This window comes from Vigna unguiculata, chromosome 1 (genome assembly GCF_004118075.2).
Source record: "Vigna unguiculata cultivar IT97K-499-35 chromosome 1, ASM411807v1, whole genome shotgun sequence".
In the NCBI taxonomy this organism is placed as follows: Eukaryota; Viridiplantae; Streptophyta; class Magnoliopsida; order Fabales; family Fabaceae; genus Vigna; species Vigna unguiculata.
Window position 1 is genome coordinate 31,031,838 of NC_040279.1, and position 20,819 is coordinate 31,052,656.

Sequence of the window (20,819 nt, forward strand, 5' to 3'; positions counted from 1 at the left end):
ATTAATTATAAAAAGTAATTAAAAGAAAGGAAAGAAAAAACACATGTGGGGAATCGACAACACACAAGTTTGACGTGTCGGTAATAGAAGGAAAAGCGTGTGTTACCTACGTCAACAATTTCCTCAACCTTCATAATCTCTAATTTACTTCATAATCGCAATATTAGAATTAGTGTTTAAGTTCGACGAATTATTTTTTCTTACTTGGTATTAGAACCTACTTTTTTTCAGTAACAAATTTTTTTTTCATGATTTTAAGTCAACAAATTTAAGTATATAAATTATGTAAATTTTATCGTATTCTATAAAGTTATTTTTTAATAAATATCAAATTAACCGGTCTGAAGAATAAATGAAAAACTTGACTGGAAAACTACGGGTTCTTCTTTGATTTTTTATATTTTTTTCTCTCATCTCTGTTGTCTTCTTATTCCTATTTATATCTTCCCATGTTAGTTTTTTTTTTTTTTTTTAATTTGAAAAGATAATTACATATAGTTCTCGTACTCTATTAACAAAGAATTTATTGAAAAAACACTTTATAAGTGGAAACATCGTGCGTGTTGATGATGAAAGATATGAATTGGTCTTATGATTTTTTATTTACAAAAAAACTCAACTTCATGTTTATGTTATATATGGATGGAAAGTGGCAGCCATAAAATAGTCCCAAAAGGTCCAAAGTCAATGAATTTATTTAGATATAATAAATTAAAAGACTTTCAGAGTTTCTTTGTTTATTTTTTTTTATTTTTTAATTCAAAATTTAAAAATATTTGTAACCAGCTGTCAAAAAATTCCAAATCAATTTCCACATCAATATTAAACATGTACCACGATTTTTGTATTTTTTTTTTTAAATAACATTAATCTAAATTATAGCAACAATAAAACCCTTAATAATGGCATGAAATTAAGTATTCACATATCATAATCTTAAAATTTCTCAATCATTTGGATTGAAGATTTTGGATGTAACATTAATGATATATTTAAAAACTAAAACTACACCATTGTAATGTCTAAGAGACACAATTGAAACTTAAAAATATAAAATACGACGTTGTAATATCTAAGCATCTAAACTCACACAATTACAAAGAAAGAAAAATTTGCAATTAGGGAATGTTGTTAGGTTTTTGGGAAAGTCATATCCTATAATATAAAACAGGTTTCTATATTGATTTCATATGCATCATATAAAAAAGTTATTATAATAAATAAAACATACTTACACTTTAAAATTCAACTAAAATAATTTCAAAGGAACTAAAACATTGTATTCCCACTGGCGGTTTAAATTGCATATTTTGTAATGATTCTTTTACAATTTACATTTTAGAAATATCTTATAATTTATTTTCTAAATTTTTTACTCGTTGTGACTAAAATAATTAAATAATTCCTATATTTTGAAATATTTATAGAATATAAATTACAATTTTAAGCAACTTATAAATATTAATTCATATGAAAAGTTAGATTGAATTGTATAATTAAACCCTATAAAAATAAATTTTAAAAAATTAAATAAGATGTTGTACTTTAAATTTTAAAACCAAAATTTCAATATCAACAACTATCATATGGAAAATATCATAATTAAAATATTTTCAAATAACCATGGTTTTATTATAAATATAAAAGCAAGTCTAAATATAGTATTAAATAGAAATAAGAAAATTGAATTTCAAATTAAACAATACAATCTCTTTTAAGATTTTGAGTTAGATGTGGTATCAGTCTCTTGTGTGGATTGAACTCATGTCTTATTAATATTGTGTTCAAGGTGACTTAAGAGTTTGGGAGGTCTGAAGCAAAATTAAAAATCAGACATTTTATTTAACTTTCTTTGTGAATATTTTTTGTAAAATTATCTTTTAAATTATCGTAGTTAATTTCTTTTAATTTTCAAATTGATTTCCAATTCCAACTCATGTTCATATCTTATTTCATTAGATATTTCATCTCCATTATCCACTAAAAGATTAAACCCTAATTTAGTTAATAGTTTTTCAATTTAATCCAAGCAAAAATTTCACATCTTCACCAAAATATGTGTAAAAGAACTATCGAAATCCATAAACTTCTTATTTTTAACGTTTTGGTAAAATTGTTAGAAATCCAAAAGTTTGTCTGTAAATCCATAAACTTATTATTAGTATTGTACCTTTATAATAAATCCTCACATTAAAAATACCAGTCACTATTGAATTTAAATTATAGGGTGAAGATATAAAACACCAACCTCATGCGGCATACATTCACCAAATGGACAATGAGATGGTCTAGTTTACTCAAAGAGAAAGCCCCACCACACAAAATGGATTATTATACTTCAACATCTAACTTAAGATTATCATTATTTAAAAATAACATGTTAAATATATTATTTAGCATATATTGTACTGAAGTTATATTGTAATAATATAAATTTAATTATATGAAAAAAGTTACCTGTTTTCTTAATTTATTCTATTATGTTTTATTTTATTTATTTATAATAAATTTTGCATTATAACTTAAAAATATTTTAAGGATAAAATAAAAAATAATTTGTGTAAAGTGAAATATAAATGTGATATATATATATATATATATATATATATATATAATATATATATATATATATATATATATATATATATATATATAATATATATATATATATATAATATATATATATATATATATATATATATATATATATAACAAAAGAGGATTCATTCTTTTTATTAATGATTATATTTACCTATTCTTTATAAAATTATTTATCTTTTTTTTTATTCATCAACAATTAATTTCTCTATTCAGTTCACTTTATTTTTAACATTTAACTTCATTTTTAATAAATATAAATTTATTTTATATATTAACTTAATAACATTATACTATTATCACCAATTCTATAAAATGTGTATATATAGACATGATAGCGCATGTGTGTATGCTAGTATATATATAACAATATATGAAGGGAATTTTTCTTTTTGTGTCTACGTTTCAAAATACCAATTTTACCCTTTAAATATAATAATTTATTAAATTTTTAAAATCGACCGTTACTTTATTTATCACTTCGGCTATCTTTGCCTCTTCTCTTCTTCTTTATTTATCAATGGTTATTCTTTCATCTATTTTAATATATTTCACTTTATTTTTAATAAATATAATTTTAGTTTATATATTAACTTAATAACATTACAATATTTGGAAATGCATATACTAATATAATGTCAATTTTAGTTTAAGAAATGCATACACACAAGCGCGATAGCGCTTGTGTTTACGCTATTAATTTAAATAATTACAAATAATAATATTACTTATAATTAATATTATAGTTGAAATCATAAATAAATGAAAAAATAAAAACAAATTGACTTTTGTAAGATTTGAACATTGGTCACAGTTTTAAAGTGACGAAAAAAACTAATTTTTATGACAGTGTCAATAAAAGAAAGTGAGTAATGTAGTAATTTTGGTAGTATCTTTTTTTCTTAATATGTAATAGATTACGAGATAATATTGTAGTTGTATTATTATTATTATTATGTGTAAACATTTTACTTTTATTTATTACAGGATCATATCTCAACTATTTAGATTTCTTATTTGTTTTGTATCTGTTTGAATAGTTATAAATTATTGTTGTTAATATTAACATTAGTATTAATATTCACATTAATATTTTTATCATTAGTTTGTTAATATTGTTATCATTATTATTATTATTATTGATAGTGTTCTTATTACTATAAGTGTTCTTTTAATTATAAAAAATGTTATTTTACTAAATACTTTTACTGAATAAATTTTTAAACTTTTAAAAAAATTATAATTTTTATTAATATTGTTATTATTATTTTTAATGGATAAATATATATATTTTAAATTTATTTAAAAAAATACAGTATCAATTATATTATTTTTCTAAAAAACAAAAAAAAAATTGTGCATATGCACGGGTAATAATTTTTTTATTTTTTTAAAAATTTATAATTTCTATTAATATTGTTATTAGTATTTTATTTGGATATATATATATATATATATATATATATATATATTTAATTTATTTAAACAAAATATAATATCAATTATTATTATTTTTCTAAAAAAAACAAGAACGACAATATAGACAATATATATGAGTAATTTAAGAAGATTACTAGCTCAATAAAGGGAGAGTTCGTTGTAATGTTGAAGAACATAATTTCTGACTTGCTCTAATAATACATCATTTAACTCAACATTTTTTTGTTATGTAGTGGTTTTCCATGTTTGAGAACATGTTTTAGCTTTGAATTCATAATTTCTTCCATATATATTTAATATTGCCTAAACTCCATGCAAATATTTCGAATGAAGTACACACAATCTTATGCAATATAAGATTCAACAATACACATTCTGCACTAATATTATTTCTTACAACTGACTTGATATGAAGTTAGCTTTCCATTGGATACATCCAACGGTATTGCACTTAAGTTGCAATCTTTGCTTCATGTAGTAAGTAAGAACGTAAATGGATCATTATGTCATAAAAGAATAAGGGAATAATTTTTCCAACTTACTCAAGCTTAAAACTACCTAATTTTCTAACAAGTGTAAACTTTCTAAAGACAATGTTTGAGAACATAACTATCTAAAATAAAATCTTAGTTGAATTAGGGTCTCATAAGCTCCTTCCGAAAAATACCACAAATTTAACAAGAAAACAATCTATGTAGAAATACATGACAACCGTTACATTTCATCCCATATATTTCTCCACCTTCCCCACTTTGGATATTTGTCTATACATCAAGAAGTATTGGATAAGAAATCGATTGGAAGGTCTAAAACGAATAGAATATCAATGCAAGTTTTTTGTGAGACAAGGCATAACATGTATACGAAAATGTGTAGTTTCTATTGTTTTAATCATGGTCACTTTATGTGTTGGAAATATACTATCAGAGTGGCGCAACGGAAGCGTGGTGGGCCCATAACCCACAGGTCCCAGGATCGAAACCTGGCTCTGATATGATAAAAGATAGGATGTCTAATTTTTTTGTTTTATAAAAACATAAAGAAATAAAAACAATGTTGTTTTATCTTTCAAATAATCAAATTTAAATTAACATTTACAAAACATTTTATTGTTTATTTCAAAGTATCAAATCAAAAATAAATCTAACTAAATGAGATAAAGTAATAGTGTTCATCTTCAAACCTTTAACCCAATACTTGAAGGATAAACTCAGTCACCAACTTTGACAAATAATTTTTGCTAAATAAATACATACAATTCATTTAAATTTTAAACATTAAAAATAATAAACATTATTCATAACATGTTTAAATTAATATACAACATACTCAATTATCCATAGTTGTCATAAATCATTTCCATAGATAACATAGCATTTTTATTGGTTGAGCATTGAGCTAAGTCATTTCTATCCAATGAAAATTCATACTCTTTATCTCACACAATAGATATAAACAAGATTGAGTTAATATCTTTGCCATCTTCAAGCAACTCATTTTATAGATTCCTCTTTCATATTATACTAGAAAGGGTTGGCCATGGCTCCCCAAATTTTGTTTAAAATATTTTATGTTATATGTAATTTAGGAATTTTTTTTTCAAAAATTTTAAATTATATGTAGTTTATATTAAAAACTGATAATTATTAAATTAAGTATTTTTTTTAATTTTTTTATAAACAATAATATTTAATAATAGTAAATGATAAAACATAAAACCAGATACAATAAAAGTTAAAAATATTTATTAAGATATATTTTTTTTTTGAGTTTTTTACGTATTAGACTCCTCTCTTATTTTCTCTTGTTTTTTTTTGTTGTTTTTGAAAAAGAAAGTTGGACACAAATTTATTATTTTTTTCTTTCATTGCATTTGTTCTCTTCCACTATTGAAGAAAAAAAATGTAATTCTCCTCTCTTACTTGATCCTGAAATATTTGTTTAATAGTTAACATTATTTGTTGAGTCTTATGTTTATTTTTCATTAATATATAAGTAAAAATAATGTACAATGTGTTTTTTCATAACTGATTTTTAATTGTGACTTCATTGTCATATATTCTTTTAGGAACTCTCATTTTTTTATTAGATTGTGATCACTTATGTTTTGATTTGAATCTTTTTAATCTTTTTTAGGAACTCTCAATTTTTCATTAGATTATGATAAATACTGATGAAGAATAAAATAATAGATTCATTGTTTTAAAGTGACAAAAGGGGAGCTACATGTGAAAATGAAAACAAGAAAAATTCAATTTTTTTACATATTTTGAAGCATAATACTAATGATCATATTGTTCAATTAGAGATCTTTTCTTAATGTCCAACGAATTAAATGTGAAATTGCAACGAATTAATTCTTTAGAAAGGTTTTCATATTTATATTAAAAAAATAGATAAAAATTTTAGTTTTAATTTAATAATTGATGAGTTCAAGAATTTGTAAAAATAATACTTTAGATATTTGTGACTTGTTTTGTAATTACAATTATATTAAACTAGCATAAACACATGCGCTTTCGCGTCTGTGTGTATATATTTTTTAAATATACGTGATATTTATTAGTAGGTAATAATATTATAATATTATTAAGTTGTTATATAAACTAAAATTATATTTATTAAAAATAAAGTGAAATATATCAAAACAGATGAAAAAATAATCATTGATAAATAAAGAAGAAGAGAAGAAGCAGAAATAGCCGAATTTATAAAAAAATTGTAAAAGTAACGGTCAATTTTTAAAAAATTAAAAAATTATTATATTTAAAGAGTAAAATTGGTATTTTGAAATGTGGAGAAAATCGTCTTTATATATTATTATAGATTATGTATTAATTTTTATTGTATTAATGATAATAATTAGAAATATAAATTTTGAGCATAGTTTTTAACTTCCCAAAACTTACTATAATAGATATAATTAATTAGCATTAATTAAATTAGTTAGGAATTTATTAGCAGAGTAAACAATTTATGTACGGTATAAAAGGGTTTTTAAATCCTTGGTGGAGTTACGTCTTACCAACCAATAATTCACATCTTATTTTTGGAGTTACCTTTCTTCTCTCGCTGCCTGGGTTTTCATGATACTTTCTATGTTTGCGGTCCAACGATATTTAAAAATAATATTTTTTTTAAAAGTCTTTCTTAAAAAGTATATATTTTTTTTCACAGTTGTTTAATAATAATAATTGCATATTTATCTATTATATATCTGTATTAAAACACACAAAAAATACCTGAATAGTAGATGAAAAAGTTGCCTTGTTTTTTAGGAGAGATGAAAAAGTTCGTAGCTGGCTAAAAGTTGAAGGAGAATCATGAACAAGCTAGTATTTAAAATAGCAGTGATGGGAAAGAGGACCACATCTACACAATACAACACCTAATCTAAATTGTATTATGCAATAATGGAAGTGATACAATCATAACTAAAATTACTTCTTACCCTCTCATTTGTGCTATATAACCTCATATTTCATTCATCAAAATACTAAAAATTAAAAGGTTAAATATGTTTCTAGTCCCTCAACTTTTAAAGGAAATTTAGAATTAGTTTCTCTTCAAGACTTTTGATCAATTTAGTCATTCATCTTTAAAAATGCATGAATTTAATCTTTTTAACCAAATTTTGTTAAGTTTATTCGACGTTTCAAGTGTATTTCATGATAGTATTTGAATTATTTACACCGTTTGACACACTTTCATTTTAATATTAACTCAAATATTATCATAAAATAGGTTTAAAATATTAAATAAACGTAACAAAATTTTGTAAGAATGACTAAATTCACGTATTTCTAAAAATAAATAATTAAATTGGTATAAAGTTTCAAAAATTGACTAATTTCAAAATTTATTAAAATTTGAGGGACCAAAAACATATTTAACCCAAAATTAAATTGTGAATCAACCAATAAAAAAATGCATTATTTTCTAGGAAAATAAATTCAATAAGCAAGTTCAAAAGGTTCACATGTCTATTAGAAGAAGTGCTTAATGGCTAGCTTTCTTAATCAAAACATCATGTGAAAGTTCAATGTTATTTTCTACTCTTTTTTTTTTCACTTACCTTATCTTAAGGTATGGATAAGTTTTGGTTGGAAATTAGAGAGATTGAACGTAACTCTTTTCTATCCTTTTATTTAATTTTGGATTTTATAAAAGTCTTAAGTGAGATTTTAGAAACTCTCTAGAATCATACAAATTTCAAGACTAAAAATCACTTATAAATTATTTATCAATAATTTTGGACCACGAATTTGAACTTCTTCATCTTCATCGCTATTACGCGTTTACATAAGAATATGACAATACAAAAGACTCAATCTTTTTGTACTCAAATGTAAAATTGGAATGAATAAAAAGTGACAATAATAATGGATTCTCACGCAAAAAGTTGCCAAAATTGCATTTAGAAAAAAAGGCAGTTTCTATTTGAAAACGTGACGTGTTACATCTTTTGAGAAAGTTCAACGATCCTCTTCTATAAATCCCAATTAAGCTGAATTAACAAATAATTAAAGGAGTTGTACACTCAATATATATCTATTTTTTAATCTTTCATAACCTTTTTTTTTTTTATTTGGAGCCTTGAAGAAAGATTGGTATTTTTTTTTTTTGGTTCCTTTTCTCAATTTAGTGGTATATGATTTACAAAATATTTGATTGTTGTGAAAAAGATAAATGAAAGAATATAAAAAGAAAGGGAAAAAGCCAAAGTTTTGTGATTATGTGATAATTAAGTGGCACAATCGGAGGGGTTGGATTGGTGTTGTTTATATGACTATGACCTATCACAAAGCTATTTTAAAATTATACTTTTCAAAAAATATATAAAAAAATATAAAAAAAATAAACAAAATGGCCCAAAATCCAATCAAAATCAAATTTTATTTAGGCTACGTTTGGTTTGGTTCCAGCAACGGAAAGTGATCGAGGGAAGAAATGCACTTGTTTTACCAATAACAATTACAAAACTATAGAAATCAAAATATAATTGTGCTGCAGAATTTCCTCAGACATATGTGAAGAAAGTGAAGGAGAATTGTTTTTTAGTAATTTTATTTTAATATTTTGACTTATAAAGTAAACTAAATTTTTTATTAAAATGAAATAAAATAAAATAATATATTTATTCTTATTATAATGTAATAACTAATTTAAAAAAATTGTTATTTTTCATTTAAATTTCTTTAAATTGTAATTTATATATAATTTTAATTTGTTTTAATATATTTTTACTTTTTATTAAAACTTATTTTAACTTAATTTATATTTTTGTATTATAATTTCATCACAAAATACTTTTTTAATATATTAAATCCATAATATCACTCACAGCACAAACTTTCATAAATTTTTATTTCAAAACCCTTTAATTTCATTCTATTTTTTTTAATCCAAACAATCATATCTTTACTTTATTTTGTCTCCCTAAAATTCACTCTTTGAAATTCATCTTGAAATGCAAAAAATATCATTAAACTTTTAAAGCTTTTTTCTTTCCTTTAATCGAATATAATGAAAATTATTTATCAATTCAAAAATATTTTTCAATTTTATCCTTTAAATAATTTATTTTAATTAAAAAAATATTTATCAATTTTACTTTTTTAAGTAACATTTTCTAAATTTATCTGTTTTTTTTTTCGATTTTATCATTTTTTAAACTTAACCATTTTATTACAAAATAAATAAACATATTTACCATAAAGTGAAAAAAACAAATATAAATGAATTTATTTAAAATATAAATGAATGCATTTTTTAAAAATTATTTTACATTATGATTGTATCGTAATTACGATATATTTATATTTACTAAAATATAATAATAAATTTGTATTGTAGTTTTTAATTATAAGATTAACTAGTTTACATATAAGAACATGTGAGAACATTAAAAATATGCATAAGACAACAATTATTATAGATAATTAAACACATGCCTCTTTATTTAATGTTTTTTTACTGTAAAATATGTGATGTTTATGAATTTTATAGTATCAAAACTGCTAAATGCCTCTCGACATAATCACTTTCTACTTTATTAGCAATAAAATTGTTAAAAAATATTAACAATTTTAATATCCAATCTCAATCTACTAAAATGTCACATTCTTATATTTTTAAACATTAAATAATTCAAATGTTGTAAGTGAGTGACATTAATGTATATTTAAAAGAAAATAATAGTTTAATAATTTTTTTTACAAATTTTAACAAATTATCTATTTAAGTAAAATAGGTACTACTTTATTATTTTATTTTGGTTAAAAAAAATTAATCTACTTTGGTTCAATTTATGAAAACTTTATCTTATCAAAAAATAATTTTCTATATTTAAATTAAGAGATTTGGTAAACCTTTAACTAATATAGCAACCAAATAAAACAAAAATGAATAGAAAATGAGATAAAAATATTAAAAAGCTTTTTAAAATCATATCTAAATGTATTTAGTTAGTTAACAATATTAAAATCTATGCAGTAATGAATTGTCATAACTAGAATTAAGTTTATGTTTTCAAAACAATTTTTGTATTTAAGTGCGATGAATAAAAGAATTATGGTAGAGAGAAAACCCATTAAAAGTGTATTATAACTAAGATAGATGGAGATTTTATTTCTATATACATATTCAGTTAATTAAGTTATACATCTTCAATTAATTTTTCGATCTCAGCGAGATATCTCTCATGAAAACAAGATGGTTAAATATATTTTTGGTTCCTTAACTTTAAGTGAATTTTAGAATTAGTCAATTTTAAAATTTTGGACTAATTTAGTCTTTTATTTTTCAAAATACGTATATTTAGTTATTTTAATCAAATTTTGTTAGGTTTATTTGACATTTTAAGTACGTTTCATAATAGTATTTGCTTAATATTAAAATAAAAAATATGTTAAATTCACGTATTTCAATATATAAAGAATTAAATTAGTCCAAAATTTTAAAATTGACTAATGACTAAAAACATATTTAATCCAAAACAAAATAATAAGACTTATATATTTGTTCCCTGAAATTTAAATAAAATATCTTTTTACAATTAAAAATTAAATTTTCAGTCTACTCGTCATTTCTAATTATCTTACATTTGATCCTTAATTTGTATTGTTTTTTTCTCTTAAGGATTGAAAATAATAAAAAACTAAAAATTACAACAATAAAGTATAATTCAAATCTCAGGCGTTAAAAGAAATTTATTTTGACTCCGAAGAACACAATTTCGTAATTATTACCATTGCACTCATCCTTTGTATAATTATTTAATCCATGAAGTGGACAGGATAACATGAAATGGGGGAGAGAAAAAATTAAAATATTAAATGAATAGATTTCCTAACAAAATTAAAGATGATGGATGTCGTAATCTAAAGACAAAAGAAAGTCACAATTTTGAAATAGACAAATAAAATCTTTGAATTAAAAAAAATTCAATAAAACTTATATTTATCTTGTCCAAAAATCGGACAAGTAAGACTCAAACATTAGAAACCCTGCCTTATCCTCCTCAACCAATCCCATAAAATTCAACATTTTTTCCTTTTCTGTTGCTTAAAATTCAACTCTCATGAAGAATTCAAAATAATTGCAGCAACCCATTTAAAAGTAATTTGGCACCAACAAAAATAGTTGGTTTTGGAAATTAGTACAAAATTATGGTTGATTATTACATAATATAATATAAAAATTAAAGATCCATTCTTGCAGTTCACACTCCATCCACACACATGATTATTATTGTAAACAAATTTCCAGCAAAATTCCACCACTATCACTCTTGTGCCCCCCACTACCTTAAACGTTCCGATCACCACCTTTCACGTTTCAAAAACCCCTCATTTGTTACTTCTGTTCCTCACAAATCCCAACTTCTTCATCTCTTACCCATAACTCCCAAAAACCACTCTGCAAAACACTGCACACTGCTTTGCTTCTCTCTCCATTAATGCCCTTTTGTTTTCCTCTATGGACCCACCTTTCTCCCTTCCTCACCCTCACTGTTCAACACAGCCCCACATCTTTTAAACGTTCACCACCCATGAACGAATGAATGTATGTGTGTGTGTGTGCTCTCTTCCTACCCAGCGAGATGAGCAAGAACGTTTCTCCAAAGGATTCGGGCGACAACTCCGTGACCCACTTTGATTTTCTCAAGAAATTTAAACGCTTTTCCCCTCTCGACTCTTCTCTTGGAGTTCTCGTTTTCTTCTTCGTCGCTTCTCTCTTCGTTGCTTGCTTCTTCTACTTGGATTACAAAGGGTTCCGCTCCCGAGCCACCACCATCCTTGACTTCGATTTTTCATCATCCTCAACTTCTTCTGTTACTTCCTCTTCTGTTACTTTTTCTTCTGCTTCCTCTCGCCCGGTTCAGTTTCTGAGCCCAGAGGGTGATGCCTGTGATGTCTTTGATGGGAATTGGGTTTGGGATGAGACTTACCCCCTTTACAATTCCGCTAACTGTTCCTTCATGGATCAAGGTTTTCGCTGCTCCGAGAATGGCAGGCCTGACACTTTCTACACTAAGTGGCGATGGCAGCCCAAAGATTGCAACTTGCCCAGGTTCTAACCAACCCCGCTTTTTTCTAATTTGTTGTTTTTCGAGTTTAATTTTAGATTTTGTGTTGGTTGGTTGGTGTTGGATACTGCTGAAGAAATGAGGACAAAAAAAAAGGAAAGATTGATTTTGGTTTGGTTCGTGTTGTTTCTGAACGCAAAATGATTTTGGATTTTTGTCTCGTAGTTGATTGCTATGGGATCACCACCGTCCATTCACTATTTTGACATGCCTCGCTGAATTTGATAAGTTGTTTTTGATGAACTATCCTTTTTTTTTTATTAACTTCGATTTTTTGTTGTTGTTTAACTTCGTATGAAGGAAGCATTTGTTCTTTTGCTTTTAACTTTACTAGTATGATTCGGTATGAAGGAAGTGTTTGTTCCATTTTTTTTTTTGCTTTTTTGGATTGCTGGATACGAAGTTAAAAAGGTGCTGGCCTGTCGTAAAGTTAGGATGTGAGAGTTTTGCCAGAGATTATAGACAAAGAAGAGCGTTTCTGTTATTGGTTTGTTACTGTTGATGATTCCTAAATTGTCACTGTCACCTGTTGCTAGTTTCATTTGTCATTAACTTCCTATCCATAATCTCTGGCGTATTGCTCAAGTTCAACGATTACTCCGAGTCTGTTTTTCTTTATCAAAAAAGGAGAAAAAAATATATATTTGATTTGGGGGGTAAGATGTTATGGTATTTTCTGCTCTGAATTGAACACTTGTTCTGTTTGTGTTTGATTTCTTCTGGGGTTCTTGCTGGAATGAAATATGATTATGGACTGTGTATTTGTAACAGATTTGATGCAGGGAAGATGTTGGAAAAGCTACGGAACAAGAGACTGGTTTTTGTTGGTGATTCAATTGGAAGGAACCAATGGGAATCACTCCTTTGTATGCTCTCTTCGGTAATTCCAAACAAGGCTAGGGTGTACGAGGTTAATGGGAGCCCAATTACAAAGCACACAGGCTTCTTGGCATTCAAGTTTGAAGATTTCAACTGCACCATTGAATACTATAGATCACCGTATCTTGTAGTGCAGGGAAGACCTCCTTCTGGTGCACCTGATGGGGTGAGAATGACTCTGAGATTGGATCAAATGGACTGGATTTCACATAAGTGGAGAGATGCAGATGTGCTGGTTCTCAATGCTGGACATTGGTGGAACTATGAGAAGACTGTCAAAATGTAAGGCCTTTTATATCTGTTGTTCTGTTGTCATTCCTAAGCAAGAAGAAAGAATGAATTTATGTGAATGATGTGATATTACTGGCAAATATTGTCATTGCAGTAAAAGTGAGGAATTTGTAGTATAGTTCAATGCACAAAAGTTGATTATTTATGCTCTGTTTATCTCCATGATATGGAAAAACTTGAGCGTATTCCAAATCCTTTTGATGATAGTTTGTGACAATATTTTGTGCTCTTCATGTGATCAAACTATCAATGTTGGCGTGATTATGACTTTGATTTTTGGCTCATTTCTTTACTTAGGGGCTGTTACTTCCAAATAGGGGAGAAAGTGAAGATGAATATGACTACAGAAGAAGCATTCAGGAAATCAATGGAGACAGTAGTTCATTGGATAGCAAATGAAGTAAACATAAACAAAACTTACGTCCTTTTCCGAACTTACGCTCCTGTCCATTTCAGGTTTGCCTTAACTTTCAAATTTACTGAACTATATGCAGTATTTTTTTTTTGCTCAAAATTTATTTGAATGATTTTGTAACTGTGAACTCTCCTATTAATTTATTCGGGTCGATGAATTCACAATGTTTTTAGCAACCACATTTAATATGACTAATGTGGAAGGGACTCATACACGAGGAATAGTTTGTAGGAATCAAGTGTGAACTGCGATTTCAGATGTAAGAAATATATATATAAGGAGAAAAAAATCCACAAACCTATTTACTCAAAATTTTGGTTTAAAGGTAGTGTCATGTTCTTTATATGGGTTTTTCCATGGCTTATATGTCACAATTTCCAAAGGGTCTCCTCTGGAAAAAATCCAACAGTCTTCTGCAGGATTTTCTTCTCACAAAAACTTTTGACGATCATTTTTTTAACTGTATTTTTGGTTTGGACTTGTGGCTAAAATTTGAAGACTCAAGGACACAATTCGCAGCCTCTTTAAGGGTCCGTCCTTTTAACAGATGCATATACTTTACTGACTAACAACATTAACTGCTGGTAGGTGGCATTGATGAAGTTTTCCAACTCTTCCTCATCTAATATGTTTATTGGCATGTATCCATTGAATGCTGAAACAAAATTTTAAACATATCATAAAACTGCATACGTTAGTTGTGTGTTATTCTTTCTCAGGTATATTGCTGCTTCCATACTTTTGTTTCTTGCTTCATACCTACCTCAATCCGATTTTTTCCCGTACTATTATTAACTTCTGTACGGCTCCTTTTTTGACCAAACTGTCAAAACCATTTTAACATTTTCTATATCTATGACTGGAAGAAGATGAGGGAGTTGTTAACACATTCATTGGATGTAGCAGGGGTGGTGACTGGAACACTGGCGGTGGTTGTCACATGGAAACATTACCTGATTTAGGTTCCTTGCCAGCAGCATCCGACATCCATTTCAGAACCGTCGTTGATGTCTTGTCAGAACTCAAAAATAAATCAAAGTTCTTGAATCCGGACTTGCTTAATGTGACACAATTGTCAACTCGCCGGAGAGATGGCCATGCATCCATTTACTATCTCGGACCAGATGGTACGGCGCCAATGCAGCGGCAAGATTGTAGCCATTGGTGCCTACCTGGTGTTCCCGATTCATGGAATGAGCTTCTTTATGCTCTTCTTCTCAAGAGGGAGGAATTTCGGGAACAGAGACAGAACACCACAAATGTTTCTCAAGTTCCACTATAATTGACCTATACAATGTTATGAGTTATACACAAATCAGTGACAACCCTTTTTGAGCGAGGTGAAGCTGCAAGTTGAGTTTGGCGTTGGTGCACCTAACTTTTTGTTAGTTTGCTTGATGTTACAGAATTTTATTCTTGGCAACCAAAGAAATTTATATGTTTTAATTTCCTACAAAGTGATTGTTTGACCCTCTTTGTAGGGTCTGCCATTGTAGGTGAACATATCTAGATGGGATGGGAACTGAATTTTGGATGGTGAGTTTCAGGGATATCTTGTACAAAAAAGAAAAAATAACAGCTGAGATTCAAACCTGATGATTAGAAGTCATACAAATTTTTTCTTTTTGTAAATTTCATATGATCCATGATGTTGCTGGTTGTACATTGTATATAACAGGATTTTCAAACCTTTTATTGTTTGTTGTTATTTATATAGGCAAATACTTCAGAGTAATTTATATAGATTCAACAACTATTAAAATTGTAAAATGATATATATTAATAGTAAGTGTTTAATTCAAAGGGTTCTGCAGAGTATTATTACCGCTCAATCCCCGATTCATGCATGCAATCTGGTTCAAGTTTCAAGATTTATTTGTATTTTAATTTTTCTTTGAATAATACTCACGGATCATATTAATTAGACTAGCTTTTCTTGAAATTGGCGTTCTGCACTTAAACGTGAATTATACTCGGCTATGCCTCTGGTTAATCGCGTTTGATCCTAACACAACGGGGATCTTATGTAAGTTCGTGTTGAAGTGTTTGGATCGGTAAATACAGAAACTGAATTAGTTTTTATAATTATACTTAAAAAGTGATTACATGCGATGATACTAAGTTTTGAAAACTCAGGAGAGTTTTGTTGTCAAATAAATAATATTCAATTTCATCTGGACTGGTTGGATTCGTAAGATTATTACCAAAACATTGGTTTCCCAGAAAGAAAAACCATTTTCCTTTCATAATACCACGCAAACAGTTAGGAAAATATTAATTTTTTCAAATTCCCAACAATTTATCGAGGCAAACGAGGCAAACTTAAATATCTTTGTACCATCTCCCCCTTTTTTAATGCATCATCTTTCCCCTTCTGAAGTTTTTATATCACGCAACTGATCTCTTACTCAACATGCAGAAGAATCGCGTACATCTTATGTAGCATGAAAAGGGGAACAAAATTATAAAAGCACGAAAAGAATCATACCTCAAATCTAAACTCTTTTTTTTTTTTATACAAACAAAAGAGGAAAGAAATCAGACTATTTCTCCACAGAAAAAAAAAATCATAGTTGGTAGAAAAAAGAAGATAGTTTCTTAGTAGGATACACATAAACCATACATCAACAAGAAATATCTTGGATTACTTTGAGAAAAAAGGTGTAGAAATGGATACTTAATTAAGGCATAACTGTGAACAAAGTATATATGGTATATACATTTGCATTACAACTACGAACAGTCTAAAAACTTTGCGATGCAATGTTGAAAATGATGATGGAAAGTTGAACATGAAAGCTCCAATTTTCTATCTCTAATCGTCAAATGGGTATTGCTCGTACCTGATAGTACAATCATGGAGCACTGAACGAGCCCCTATCCGTGGTGCCTGGCATGTGGTAAACAAGGCCATTTTAGCAGCACCAAGACATGTTTTGCAATCAGAGGATGTTAGATTAAGGTTACAAGTAGCATGTCCATAGGCATAGGCATTAGGATATGGTGAAATGTTGTGGTACTCATGATTCTTTTTCGTTGCTGTTTCCTTCTCCAAGTCTTCTAAGAGATAACTTAAACTGATAGCAAAAGGGTCCCCTGAGGTGTACACACCACTGTTGCAGAGAACGTTGATGATGCTCGTGTTGGGAACACTCTCAGCAACACACGACAACAGCCACAACAAACCAATACCAATTATTACACATTTTTGTTGCTACACCCATCTTCTTCTAGTCTTTTACTCTTAAAATGATAACATCACTATAAATCAATGAAACTACTCATATCTTATAATTTAAAAATGAAGTTTCAATAAAATAAGGAAATGAATGATATGAACTAGTGATATGACAGAGAGGTGTAGCGGAGGTTTCAAGTGGAGAAGTGCTGTATTGCTGCCGGCCATTTAAATTTTGTTCTTTTGCGTTGATGAACGAACTGTGACGTATCATTCAACCCAAATTTGCTTAATCAAATATGAAAGAAGCTTATTTGTCCTTAACCCGTTCCATTCATTTTGCTAATTTTTTTCAGATATTTTCCAAGAACTATTGCGCCAGTGATAGCGTAAGCATGATGAAATATAAGTATTTTACTTTTAACTTATTTTAGGTAAAGGCCCACAGTATAAGCTTTTTCGTTATCTAACTTGATGAGTACTGTTCATACCGTTTTTCTTTTCTGGGTATCACTCATTAGGAGAGAGTTATTAATAAGAGATGAAAGCTATTATATATATAGTGTGTTTGAAAATGGGTTATTATTATTAATTAGCATATCTTCTAACTTCAATTATTGGATGTTACACTCAAATATATATATTCATGTGTTTCTTTGGCACTAATAGAACACATGCTTGTAGTAATAATCTATGACCTAAAATTGGGAGTGGTTTATATACATAAATAGATAGATAAATCTCTGTTAAACTATGGGGTCTACGAAGACAATGCAGTTATTGGGGTGCGAAAACCTGCGATTTTTCCAAGTTCTTCCATCTCTTTCACCAATTCCTCAACCTTCCCTATCATTTCCTTGTGCAAGAAGACGAAGCTAGCAATGGCTAGCACTTGATCGTCCTCAAGTTGTGCTATTTTGGACGTGGAAATTATGAAGCTTAAATCTTCTCTAACGGTTTTCAACTGCTCCGAAACACAACCCTTTGCATTACATTTCATCATTTGCTTCATGCTGTCGCCTAGTTCTTTCAGAATGCACGCAACCTTTGACTCAAGTGCTTCGCATGTTTCTAAATGGACCCATTGTGATTCTCTCAAAGTGGCCATGGGCTGACATAAAAGGCTCGTTTCATTCAGCACATCGAAAATCTGGTTTTGTCGTTTTGCAAACCGTATAATATAACAACCTTAAAAAGGAAAGAAAATATGCACCTACCTCTTTTGATGCTTCAAGGCAACGACGCATTGCAAGAATAAATGCAGCCAGTTCGCGAAGAATCTCTCCAATCTTTAAGTACCTCTCCCAAGGGTAGGAGAATCCAAATTTTCCATGCCAGGGTTCCCATTTTGCGAAATTTGCCTGAAAAAAACAAAAACAAACTTCATTATTCTGTTGTACACTTTCTCATTCAATTTCAAGAAAGACAAAAAATCTACCTACCAATGTTTCATCCTTTGACTTGGAGTTCAACACTGACTTGCAAACGTTGAAGCTAGCACAGGGTTGATTTTCCTTTTCGTTAATGATCTTGGTACATTCGCCCAAACAACCTGCAATCACAGGATTAATCTACTGTCATGAACCTAATATAGTTATTTAAATGCATATTTAATATTGATCTTGATAATATATATTCAACAGTGTTACTGTACAAGATGTATATACTGTGAGGAAAAAAACACCTTTTATCTGAAATGATACCACCCATCTTTTAATTGCTTTTCTAGAAACCAAATTATTAGTAAAAACACAACCACTTCTCTGAAATAAACCAGTTCAAATGAAACAACGTTGTTTCATTCGTGTTTGTCTGTTGAAGAAACGATTAAACTCCATTATTACCTTGAATTGTATTGGCAAGGTCAAGGAATCTGGAGACGATGGAATGGTGAAGTTCATCACTGGCCCACAAAGGAAAGACGAACAAGCTCACACAGAGGCACACAATGAAGCCCATCAGTATATTCAAGAGACGTTCGCGGGCTAATTCCCACACTTTCCCATTCACGCGTGTGCCAGAAACCACAACTAGATTGAAAGTCAGCAAGAATATCATCACTCCATAATCGTATCTTTTCTTTATGCTTGGAATCAGTCGAAGATATGTGGCAAATGATCCTGAAATTAACACATATATATGCCACACCAGAAGTTCATTAGGTTATGCACTTCCAACGCATGCATAATGTTAGAGAATAACTATATGAAAAGCTTACCAAATATAAATACAGAAGCAGCGATTATGATCGAGTTTCCAACCCTGCCAATCCCAATGCTTTGTGCAAAAAGTGCTGCCAAGCAACCTAGTCCTCCTCCTATAATAGTTCCTAGTCCACGGTTGAAACCCTTTCCTAGTGTGGCCCCTGACATGTTTATGTGCATTAGAGATTCATATATTTGCAATGAGTTATGTTATGTTAGAGTTGAATATGTTGGTGAAAGTACCTGCAGAGAATTCAAACATGACAACAACTGTCATGATAGCCCACATTGCATTTTCTCCAAGTTGCTTAAAGAGAGGGTTCAAGAGGTACAGGAGTGAAACCAAAACCAAGGAGATTCCCACTTTGATGCAGTGAATCATCTTCCTCGTGTCTTGGTCTCTCTGCATCTGCTTCTTCTCTCTGGGACTGAAACTAATGGAAACACAGTGGACTTCCTTTTTCCCAACATGGGAAAATTCGAATGTTTTCTTCTCCTTGGTTGTGTCTGCTAAATTATCTTCTTCTCTATTTGTAATGGCTATTACATGACTCGATTCCATTTTGTCTTCACTTTCCCCTTTCTCTCTAGGAATTTTATAACTTATATATTCTCTTGGGGAAGCTCAATTTGGACACAGATCCAATTTATACTAAGGCATGTAAGTGGACACTGATGGTGATGGGAGATCAAATTCTAAACAGTGCATGGAATGTCAACACTATATTTTATTAGTTTACCTAAATTAGTTAAATCATATAAATTCCTTTTGTTCTTGACTCATCCAAAAGTTTAAGAGTCGCGTTCAAAATAAAACTAATTCATTAACTTAATATTATATTTATCATACAAAGTTTGTCTCTTAGAATATGAAGTTTGGAAATTATTTAAATTGATTTTAACTCAGATGTAAACTACAGTTTACGTTTCATTTGATCTCACTTCACACCAAACATGTCTTACAAATACATTCTGATAGTAATGATATGGTTATTGTTTGGGTTATGATATTGTGGAATAATAGAGTTCTAAATGAGATAAATATTAGAGAGTTGAGTGTTGTGAAACTATTTTGATGTTATGGAATAATAGTCTTCTAATTCATACTAATTAAGAACTAGAGTTTGTAAACTTAAGTGTTGTGAGTCATGATCCATTGAGTGATTGTCACTGGGTTAAAATTTAGTAGGTTAGGTTGAAAATTGTAATCTATTAATTCATTTT

At 28.4% G+C, this 20,819-nt stretch overlaps 2 protein-coding genes and 1 non-coding gene across 3 annotated transcripts; 2 read left to right on the top strand and 1 right to left on the bottom strand.

Moving 5' to 3' along the window:
- The first annotated feature begins 4,960 nt into the window (after positions 1-4,960).
- Positions 4,961-5,032, top strand: TRNAM-CAU. Its single transcript has one exon. It is a non-coding gene; the product is annotated as a tRNA-Met (tRNA).
- A 6,731-nt stretch (positions 5,033-11,763) lies between these two features.
- On the top strand, positions 11,764-15,948 carry LOC114185223 (protein trichome birefringence-like 10). Its single transcript, XM_028072838.1, has 4 exons — positions 11,764-12,612; positions 13,400-13,789; positions 14,096-14,254; positions 15,120-15,948. The coding sequence occupies exons 1-4, from the start codon at positions 12,104-12,106 to the stop codon at positions 15,493-15,495; spliced, it is 1,434 nt and encodes a 477-aa protein (XP_027928639.1). The 5' UTR covers positions 11,764-12,103; the 3' UTR covers positions 15,496-15,948.
- A 2,034-nt stretch (positions 15,949-17,982) lies between these two features.
- On the bottom strand, positions 17,983-20,190 carry LOC114164709 (aluminum-activated malate transporter 14-like). The gene is made up of 6 exons (XM_028049457.1): positions 19,839-20,190; positions 19,610-19,756; positions 19,236-19,511; positions 18,834-18,943; positions 18,609-18,752; positions 17,983-18,502 (listed from the first exon to the last, which is right to left on the bottom strand). Exons 1-6 carry the CDS (start codon positions 20,155-20,157, stop codon positions 18,152-18,154), a joined length of 1,347 nt encoding a protein of 448 aa, XP_027905258.1. The 5' UTR covers positions 20,158-20,190; the 3' UTR covers positions 17,983-18,151.
- Between the last annotated feature and the right edge of the window lie 629 nt (positions 20,191-20,819).

Bases quoted from the DNA above. Each gene is read 5' to 3' on its own strand.
- LOC114164709 (XM_028049457.1), bottom strand. From the start codon at position 20,157: ATGGAATCGAGTCATGTAATAGCCATTACAAATAGAGAAGAAGATAAT. The intron at 18,944-19,235 runs GTAATAATGGAG...CTGTGATTGCAG, and splicing joins CCTTGCCAATACAATTCAAG to GTTGTTTGGGCGAATGTACC. The intron at 18,753-18,833 runs GTAGGTAGATTT...TGTTTTTTTCAG, and splicing joins AGTCAAAGGATGAAACATTG to GCAAATTTCGCAAAATGGGA.
- LOC114185223 (XM_028072838.1), top strand. From the start codon at position 12,104: ATGTATGTGTGTGTGTGTGCTCTCTTCCTACCCAGCGAGATGAGCAAG. The intron at 12,613-13,399 runs GTTCTAACCAAC...TATTTGTAACAG, and splicing joins AAAGATTGCAACTTGCCCAG to ATTTGATGCAGGGAAGATGT. The intron at 13,790-14,095 runs GTAAGGCCTTTT...TTCTTTACTTAG, and splicing joins TATGAGAAGACTGTCAAAAT to GGGCTGTTACTTCCAAATAG.